General features: G+C 35.9%; 2 protein-coding genes across 3 annotated transcripts in view; both read left to right on the forward strand.

The window, feature by feature from the left end:
• LOC116852937 (odorant receptor 13a-like) overlaps window positions 1–2,967 on the forward strand; it is a 12,787-nt gene extending 9,820 nt beyond the window's left edge. For both annotated transcript variants that reach the window (XR_004379883.1, XR_004379884.1), the window contains one exon: window positions 2,400–2,967. The gene's annotated coding sequence lies outside the window, so the exon portion shown is untranslated. The remainder of the gene's footprint in view (window positions 1–2,399) is intronic.
• Window positions 2,968–4,431: 1,464 nt separating this feature from the next.
• Window positions 4,432–6,727, forward strand: LOC116852938 (odorant receptor 13a-like). Its single transcript, XM_032833727.1, has 5 exons — window positions 4,432–5,317; window positions 5,409–5,508; window positions 5,668–5,778; window positions 5,959–6,114; window positions 6,421–6,727. Exons 1-5 carry the CDS (start codon window positions 4,527–4,529, stop codon window positions 6,472–6,474), a joined length of 1,212 nt encoding a protein of 403 aa, XP_032689618.1. The 5' UTR covers window positions 4,432–4,526; the 3' UTR covers window positions 6,475–6,727.
• The last annotated feature ends 3,416 nt before the right edge of the window (window positions 6,728–10,143 follow it).

Below are 10,143 nucleotides of genomic sequence, written 5' to 3' on the forward strand. Positions count from 1 at the left end.
GTGATTCGAGCGGTCCGTCCTCTACCATTCAGCGTGCGTTTTTCCTTAATTTTTTAAATTAATATCTCGACTATTATTGCGAATATCGCTAAACGGTATAGGACTTTTATGTTCACATCAACCCACTCTACGTCCCCACAAAATGCCCGGAGGAGAATGTGAGACACCCTGTATATACAGAATGACCCACGTAAAGTGTTACAAGTTAATAACTCTAAACATATTTGTCCTATCAAAAAGTTGTCTATGAGAATGTTTCATATATTCGTGGGGCCTTTCTAACTACGTAAGCAAAAATCCACTTCTTTCCCCCCTTAAAGACAGGCAGGGGGTAACTTCAAAGTTTCAAATGAAACCCCCTAAACAATGTTATATATTTGGATTCTATAGGAAAAACAAGTAAGCTTTGTCTGAAACATTTCTTTGGAAAATGCTCCTATCAAAAGTTATAAACATTTAAACTTTTATTTATGATGAACTCCATTGACACAAAGTTATGTTCGCGATACAAAACGACCTTAGAGTACATACTTGATGTTAACCAAACGTAATAATAAGTTTTCAACAAGATGGTGCATCTTTTCATTTTTCCAGGAAAACGCATATCCTTTTAAATAAGATATCTGCTGACAAGTGGATAAGTGGTATTAGGGGTCCCATTTGAAACTTTGAAGTACCCCCCTCTTCAAGGGGGGACAGACGTTATTTACATTTTTTGTTTACGTAGTTAGTAAGATCCCTCGAATATATGAAACATTCTCATGAACAACTTTTTGATAGGACAAATATGTTTAGAGTTATTACATTATCACTTTACATGGGTTACCCTATACATATTTTAAAAATATCACTAGAGTTACTTGGAAATATTTCAGCGTAAAATTCTACAACACACGAAAGAGATTAAATTATTAGAAAGTTACAAGTTGTATGTAAAATCTCTTTTTTATTTCTGTCATAAAACTGCTCCGTTACAAAGTTAACCTTTGAATCAAATTCAAGTCTAAAATAGAAACAATGCAATGTAGTAGCGAAACATTACTTTTAACATTTTAATTTTTTTCTTTAATTTTATACTATTTATGTAAGTGTATATATATATGTTAGTGTATATATATATATATATATGTTAGTGTATATATATATGTCAGTGTATATATATATGAAGAATATATGAAGAATGATACACACACATATTTTATGTGCCTTTAATTTCTAATGTAAAGTATAATATTCGATTGATGACTTCTCGAGAGTTCAGAATTTGTGTGGAATATTAACCTTTACCATTTTAGTATTTCTTTCATTATTTTACGATATCATAATTAAGATACATCGTTTCAATATGGATCTGACGAAGCCACGTATTTATTCCATTCCGTAGGATATGTCAAATTGTGAAATGTTTTTGTCCATTGACATCAGAATATGCGGCAATATTACTGAAATGTTTATAGCATCAGATGATTTTTTTCATATGTCGGCAAAATTCATTCTTTGTAAAGATCTTAATATTTCAATATTACATGCGCATCTTAATGACCTTATAATGACGAAATATATCTATCATTTCCGATGCATTTTTTTCAAAAATGTAACGCGGTAACCAAATTTGAACTAAGGATTTGTGCTTAGTGGGCAAAAATACATCGGAAATGACTATTCACATTCGTACAACAAAAGAGTTAAATTTTGTCGTTCGGTGTCATTCATCGGCACAACGTGCATTTCTGCTAAGGAGAAAAAAGGAAAGCGTGATACATGGATACTAGAGCGAGCGAGACACCTATAGAGACAGCGCGGTGTCCCTATTGCTGTCTCGCTCATATTCTCTGCATTCAAGCGTTGAGTGAGTGAGACAGCTATTGAGGACACCACTAACAGCTATCACGTCTGCTGATGTTTTCTCTCTCGATCGGACGACGTGCGAAAAGAATGCAACATCGAAATATCTCCCACCACTTCCCCTACGTGCCTTCTTCGCTTTTCTCGCGTTGACGTACAGTACGCCCTCCGTATACGCCTGTTGTCGCTTTCGACTATTTGACAGGCGTATACGGACCCGCCGAGGGACACCATACCTGCCTCTGAGTGTACACAATCGTTTCACGCGACTGCAGTCGCCTCTGTCGGATATCTGAAACCGGGCGATCATAGACAAAAGACAAATTGCTCGATTATGTTTTGTTTATGTTACGAATTACTAGATATAAATGTAAAATGAACTTCTTCAAAAATTAATTGTTTATATACATGATGTCAAATTAATGTGACTAATGCGATATTATTTTATTCTTGAAACGCGAATTATAGATTATATATAATTAATTATAATTTCTTTTTCAGATATATCATTAATGGTGAAGTTGATAATTTGAGATATCTTTCATTTTTTTCAGATTCTAAAAATATCTGCTGCATATTTTAATATACTTCGAAGTATATCAGTCTAACCAGTTAAATGCGCTTCTGTAATCGAGAGTATAATGGAATGTGAAAGACGTACGGGAAATGAAAGGTGGAAATATTATATTAATCAATTATCTAGTCATCAAAACGTATGTAACATTTGAAAATTGCCAGCCAAAATGAACTTCTCACGAAATAAGCAAAAAATTCAATCAGTTTAAAAATAATATCTGTAGCTGATTGTTAAATTTAATACCGGATTAATATTTCTAGAGAATTCATATTTGTAGAGAATATTACCAGAGTTACTTGGTATATAATATTTCAGCTTAAATCTCTACTATATATGGAAGAAATTAAATTACTTGAAAGTTACTTTAGATGTATAAGCACTGTTTCAGTCTTTTACTCCTGTTGTAGAACTTCTTCTCTGCTGGAAAGTTAACCCTTGAATGACAGTTGAAATTTAAAATAGGAACAATATAATGTAGTAATTGAAACATTACTTATAAATCACTTGATATTTTTAAAATTTTTATTCTTTTCCTTAATTGTGTACCACTTATGTCAGTGTATACATATGAAGAATGTGACGTGGTGGCGTTTGAGCTCCGTTACAAGGATCACGGTTACGGGGAGAGCGGCTGAACGCGCTTCCCCCTCCCCTTCTCCTAAGAGCTGACAACGAAATAGAAGAACCGCGTGAAGAGACGAACCGCGGAGATACATAATAAATAGGCCAAGGCTGTACGGGAGAGCTCTCTTCTTCGCGAGCATTCGGCCGAAGTAATTAACCTTCTCTAAGCGAAGTCCGATAGCGAAAATACTGATACCACTCCTGGATCAAATCAGGGTGCCTCCGCATAGTCAGCGGACGTCAGGCGGGTTACGCCGAACCGCCGCGAGCCGTACGATTCGCTGTCGCGGGTGAGTGCTGCAGCGGGAGCACGAGAATTACGCCAACAAGGGCGACTGCCCGAAGATGGAGAGGACCGTGGCAGGTCAGGAGAGCGATGGCGCGAGGACGAGACCCGCGGCTTGGCAGACCTTCTCCGAGGCAATCAAAGGTCCACCGAGATCGTAAGAAGCTCTGTGTTCTTAGCGCGTAAGCCGGTGCACCGCGGCGAGACGGGGAGAGACTATTCGCGAGTAACGCGAATAACGATGGACGCGCCGTTCAAGTCATCGTTGCGTATTGAGCGGTAATCTTGTAAGTATTTCGAGTCGCGTATATTGTGTGTTTGTCGTGTATCTCGTGGCGTTTATTTTGCGGTTAGCGTATTTGTGATACCGGTCGACTAAATCGTTGTACATATCGGAAACGTGTTATCTTACAATCGCCTACCATCCAAGATCCTAGCCTCCGCGGAGGAACGCTCTTGACGAGCTAGTCGCGCCCATACTGGGCGGTTTATCGCCGATCGTACGGCGGTCTCTGGGAGTACGACTCCCAGGTGGTGCGGCCATTTCCGCATCTGGCGTACAATCATAATTCCAAAAGAACTCGAGATAGTCGTGGAATTCCTCCCGGGCGGAATTTGGAGGTGAACGTCGAGTCACGAGAGAAAGCGCGCGGCCGACCTGGGGAGCTATACGTGTACCACGTCGCAAGAACTACACACACATATTTTACATACCTTTAACTTTTAATGTGAATTTTAATTTTCAATTGATGACTTCTCGAGAGACCAGAATTTTTATAGAATATCAACGTTTATTATTTTACTATTTCTTTCACTACTTTACGATTTTATGATTAAAATTACGCGGTTTCAATGGATATAGAAGCTAAGTCCGATGGAGTTACTTTCTGATGTCGTGAGAGCTAGCGGATAAAAATACTTTCTAGACGCAAGCAAAATCGACCTCACAAAAGCAAGTTGCTTTACAAACTTTATTACGTATAACTTCTCCGACTCACGCAACATTAGAGATTTGATGCGCGCAAGCGCATTTTCTAATGGCAAGTTTATCTTATCGCGGACTTTTACTTCAACGATCAGTCCTGATTTGACTCGCGGCTTACCTATTTCGCAGCTAGTACAACATTCTCCGGTGCAATCAAACGTTAGAATAAAGTAACTTTTGCATAGCAGAGTCGCAAAGCGATCTTCAGAATGTGCGAGGTGCCACACAATAATCATTACCAGAATGACATTAAGATTAGTTTGCAACTAACTCGCAATATTTTATCCTTAATCGGTGTTTGGCCAAATTTCCGTGGACAAAAGTCCGCTTGCGAGAAAATTAGCAAGTTCCTGCGAATTTCTGTCTCATATACTCTCCTTTATTTCGCCCTGGTACCCGGTGCGCTTTATTGGATATTTGAAAAGAGAACTCGCGTTCGACTTCGTTTGACTACAATTATGCTCTACGGTTTCATGACTTTAATCAAATATTATAGTTTGATAAATCATGAAGATCAAATCAGACGTTGTGTAAAGTTCCTCGAAGAGGATTGGAAGAAGGTTGACAACTCGGGCGCACGGAACGCGATGTTAGAATTTGCTAGGATCGGAAAACGTTTGGCTATGATTAGCGCGGTCTTTTTATACAGCAGTGGACTTGCGTTTCGAACATTGATACCTTTGTCGAAAGGGAAAATCGTAACCCCACAAAACGTTACCATCAGACCTTTACCCTATCCGACTTATTTCTTTTCATTCGATGTACAATCCAGTCCGATCTACGAGATAGTGTTTGCGATGCACTTTTTATGTGGAGTAGTCACTATTTCGATCGCGACTAGTATATATGGTCTCATCATCGTCTTCGTAATGCATGCTTGCGGCCAGTTAGAAATTTTAGTAAATTTACTAAAAAATCTCGTTAAAAAGGAACAACAAGACGGATTAGAGGTGAATAAGAAACTAGGTGTTATTGTAGAGCATCAAATACGAATACGCAGGTGTGTTCATGATTATTAGATCATGTTTTACTTGTTTATTTTTACGTAAAACTATCACGACAATATCACATTATCGATAAATTCCTTTTAGCTTTCTGCAGCTGGTGGAGCGTACTCTTCATTATATAATGTTTATAGAGATAATAGGGATTACAATAATAATTTGTATTGTGTCTTATTGCATATTAATGGTGTGTAATTTTATTCATTTTAATATCGGTAGCACTAAAGTATTACAATACAAGTATTACAAAGTAAATCACAATAAATAGTCAACAAAAATTTATCGGCGAATTCATTACAGTAGTTGTTACACGTAATATAGAAATGTTACATGAATTTTTTTATAGGAATGGGAAAATAGTAATTCAATAGCAATGACCTCTTATTTTATTTCATTTTTTGCTGCGGTAATAAATGCGTTCCTATTCTGTTATACGGGCGAGCAGCTTATTACGCAGGTATATTTTCATATAATGAGATTGTAAGTTTGTCTCTTCGGTCACGCATATGCAATTGTAGTCATGCGTGCAGCATAAATGTGTGCACTCGATATATATCTTAATGCGTTTAGTACTACTCATTTAAGACCACCTGTTCACGAAAGCTTAGGAATTATAACTTTCTATTTAAAACGATAGACGGAGAAGGTAGCCATCACATCTTGCGAACTCGAGTGGTATCGTCTTCCGGATAAGAAGGCACGTGGAATCGTTTTAGTGATGATTATGTCTAATATGCCGATGAAATTTACTGCTGGTAAAATCTTCGTCCTATCATTGAAGACATTTGGTGATGTAAGAAAACAAATTAGAGTATAATTAGTATAATTTATTGGGACCCAATGGCAATTATCGCTATGTGATGAACTGAAAAAATGTTTGTTTATACTTCTTAGAACTATTATATATTTATATTATCTCTTTTTTATATATATTTATATTGTTCTATATTGTCTATATTTGTGATTTGAAGCTAATTTGACTAATAATACACTATTTCATTGCGTTTGAAGCTCATATGAAAAATTATGTGAAGGCAATTATAAAATTTCCTGTTTAAATATGAAATTTTATTTGTAAAATATTTCTGTGTTTTTCCAGGTTCTTAAAACAGCTGTGACTTATTTTAATATGCTTCGAACTGTAACGAACTGAATCCGCTTTTGTGACTGAGAATCTAACGAACGGACATAAAGGCAAGATATGCAATAGTAATATCACATTAATCAATCAATATTACATTTCACCAATATCTATGATGTATTTCCACTTTTCTTACCAAAATGATCGTGATAAGCGATTGAAATTCTGTGAATTTTTGGAAAAATGAAATCAAAAATAAAAATGTAAATCTGCCATCTTTTGGAAAAGTGTTTGTAGCCGACTATTAAATTAAATACCAGATTTATTGATACCGAGTAAATTATTAATTACTGTAATGTGAAACTCCACGAGGTAGAAGAGGTATGATTATTTAAAAGTTACTTTGGATATATATAGAACGTCTGTTTCAGTTTTTCCCTTTGTATTAAAATTTCTTGTCTGTTAGAAAGTCAACCCTCGTAGAGTCAACCCTTCAGAGTTCAAGTTTAAAACAGAGGTAGTGCAGTGTAGCAGCTGTTTGAATTTTCTCTCATTCCTGACTTGGAATATTAATGTGTAAAATGCCCGTAAGCGCTGTTAATACTTACGTTTCGCATGCTCGCATCAGTCGATCTCGGTGTTTACTGGCGATCAGTAGCAAGCGAGCTCGCAACTTGCACACACCTGGAGCGTATAGAATATCGTCGGTACTTTTCGATGTGTTATCGAGAATTGTAAATCAGAAACGCATTTTTTAATTAATTTCTTAACTTTGGTAATTATGAACTATAGGGGAGTCAGCTCCAATGACCTTGACCTTCACATATATTGTCAAGATCACTACCCTGAGTAATATTCAAAAGGTTTTAGCCGTCGCTCATTGTTTATTGAAAAGTTATTAACAAAAGAAGTTTTATTAATATTCGTTCTACGTACATTAAGTATAGTGTGTAAACGGTAAGCGTGATTCTTTCTAAACGAATTCTCATCCTGATGTGAGTGTTGTAACTCATATAAATAGGAATACTTGTATGTAAACATTGGTCTTCAATATCCCTCAGTCGTCGTTGAGAAGTGATAGCGTTTCGTATCTTGTATCTTTCATGAAATATATTTTATCACGAATTTCTGCACTTAACACATAATTTTGTGGAACTGATTGATTATTTAACTGAAAAAAAAGTAATTCGAAAACAACTAAAGTGTAGACAGTGTAATGTTGTGTAACTGTGCAGCTCAATGTAGAAAATTCTAAACTTCTTATTTTTCATTGTACGCAAATGTATTATAAGCATATACGTGGCAGGAAACAAAAACGACAAACCTGTAATTTTAAAGTTAGTGCCTTAAGAGGAACATGGTTTGTACGTGCTAACATCAATCTGGTAAAAATATGTCGTTTAATTTGTTACTTTATGTTATTGAATTCGCCACGTCAATTATTCATACAAGCGGAACTATCCATTTGCGCTAATACAGCTGTTGACTGGACAAACTTTTGTCGTGAGGTAAGTTTCACAATCGTTAATAAACATTAACAATATATGGACGCTATACACTCACACACACATACTCACATACACACGCACATACATACATAGCTTGCAGCACAATGGGTATCAGATGGTGAAAGACAAATCGGCGGCCCAAACATAATCGTGAAAATTGATGAAGCTAAGTTTGGTAAACGTAAATATCACCGAGGGCGTCTCGTAACTGGTCAGTGGTTGTTTGGAGGAGTCGAGAGAAACACAGGTCGCTTTTTTATTGTACCTGTAGATAATCGATCATCTCAGATCCTAATTCCTATCATTCGTCGTTGTATTCTACCAGGCACCATTATTCATACCGATTGCTGGAAAGCGTATGATGCATTAAATAATTATAATTACGTACATAAAAAGGTCAATCATAATGAAAATTTCGTGGATCCAAATACAGGAGTACATACGCAAAATATAGAACTCCTCTGGCGTGATGTACGAGGAAGGATACCACGATATGGCAATAGGAAAGACAATTATATGTACTATATAGTTGAATTCATGTTTAAAAAAAAATAAGTAATCATGTAAAAGTATCATGAGCGTATTGATAAATTATTTGAAATAATGGCTCCGTTCTATCCTCTAAAGGATCATCATGACATAGAATCACACGAATAAATAAAAGTATTTTGCTTAAGTTCATTTTGGAAGTATTTTTTTTACCGAACATTAATATTTTTCTCGTGTTACAAATGTTAAAAATATTCCTAATTTAAATATTTTTTTAGTAAGTACTGCAATATCGAACGACTAACGGGGGGCTTCGCTCCCCGCACCCCCCCTCAAACTAACCTAACCTAACCTAACCGTCATTGTTTATTAAAGTGATCAACTTTTGTGTTTATGACGATAGGTTGGATTAAATTAGTTTTGAGGTGGGGTGCGGGGGGCGCAGTCCTCCGCTAGTCGTTCGATATTGCAGTTATTATTCGATATTGCTCGTTAACGGTACACAGTATCGTTTTTGTATATAGTATACAGTGTCCAAAAATTATACTCATTTTATGCAACTTCTTTTGTTAATAACTTTTTAACGAACAACGAGCGACGGCTAAAACCTTCTGAGAGTTACTCAGGAGGGTGACAAGCAAAAGGTTTTAGCCATCGCTCGTTGTTCATTAAAAAGTTATTAACAAAAAAGTTGCATAAAATGAGTATAATTTTTGGACACTGTATATACAAAAACGATACTGTGTACCGTTAATAAGCAATATCGAATAATAACTGCAATATCGAACGACTAGCGGGGGGTTGCACCCCCCTCAAAACTAACCTAACCCAACCTATCGTCACATTAACACAAAAGTTGAACACTTTAATAAACAATGACTAACGGTTAATGTGACGATAAGTTGGGGTTAGGGTTAGGTTATATATATATATACATATACATATATACAGGGTGTCCCATCACTACCGCCACTACTGCCATTATCTCTTAAAAGCGGATTCCTGTAGTAATTTGAATAAGAAAATCCTAATATAAAAATGGCGAGGTTAATACTTTTCAAATTATAAACGGTTAAAGTTGATCAATTATATTGGCTAAAGTACGCGTGCTCAGGTATGGTACAGCGCACAAAGATACAGGTGCATGCACATAAATGAAAATTTGCATAAGATATGAAATTAGTTGTAGATCCCTGAAAGAAACGTCAAATGTGTGACAGCTTACTGATTTTCATAAATGTAATCATAATATTGTGTGATATTTTATTCATAAAATTTTGACAAGATTGTTATTATTTGCGATATGTTTATGTAAAGGTAAATTATTATTACATATATTGTTGTATGTATCAATATTTGGAAAAGGAATGACATATGCATGCACCTGTACCACTGTGTGTTGTGTCGTACCTGAGCGCGCGTACTTTAGCCCGTAGAATTGGTCAACTTAAATCGTTTATAATTTGAAAAGTATTATAGCCATTTTTGTATTAGGATTTTCTTATTCAAATTACTTTAGGAATCCGCCCTTAAGAGATAATGCGGTAGTGACGGTATATATATATATATTGGGAGTGTGAATAAGTTCTCGCCGTTTTTTGTGAAAATAAATCCTTTATTTAAAAAAAATAATAAAAAAACAAGTCAATTAAAGTATTGCCCATCGCTGGAGACTACTTTTTCCCATCTTTCTGACAGCATTTGAATTCCACGTCGAAAAAACGACACTTCTTTTGCGGCTATC

Source organism: Odontomachus brunneus, unplaced genomic scaffold (genome assembly GCF_010583005.1).
Source record: "Odontomachus brunneus isolate Ranch 3 - 2012 unplaced genomic scaffold, Obru_v1 Obru_scaffold_262, whole genome shotgun sequence".
NCBI lineage: Eukaryota > Metazoa > Arthropoda > Insecta > Hymenoptera > Formicidae > Odontomachus > Odontomachus brunneus.

What these genes read in the sequence shown, in the direction of transcription:
- LOC116852938 (XM_032833727.1), top strand. Translation starts at nt 4,527, where the DNA reads ATGTGCGAGGTGCCACACAATAATCATTACCAGAATGACATTAAGATT. An exon ending in CATCAAATACGAATACGCAG is followed by an intron (nt 5,318 to 5,408) that starts GTGTGTTCATGA and finishes AATTCCTTTTAG; the next exon opens with CTTTCTGCAGCTGGTGGAGC. An exon ending in GCGAGCAGCTTATTACGCAG is followed by an intron (nt 5,779 to 5,958) that starts GTATATTTTCAT and finishes TTAAAACGATAG; the next exon opens with ACGGAGAAGGTAGCCATCAC.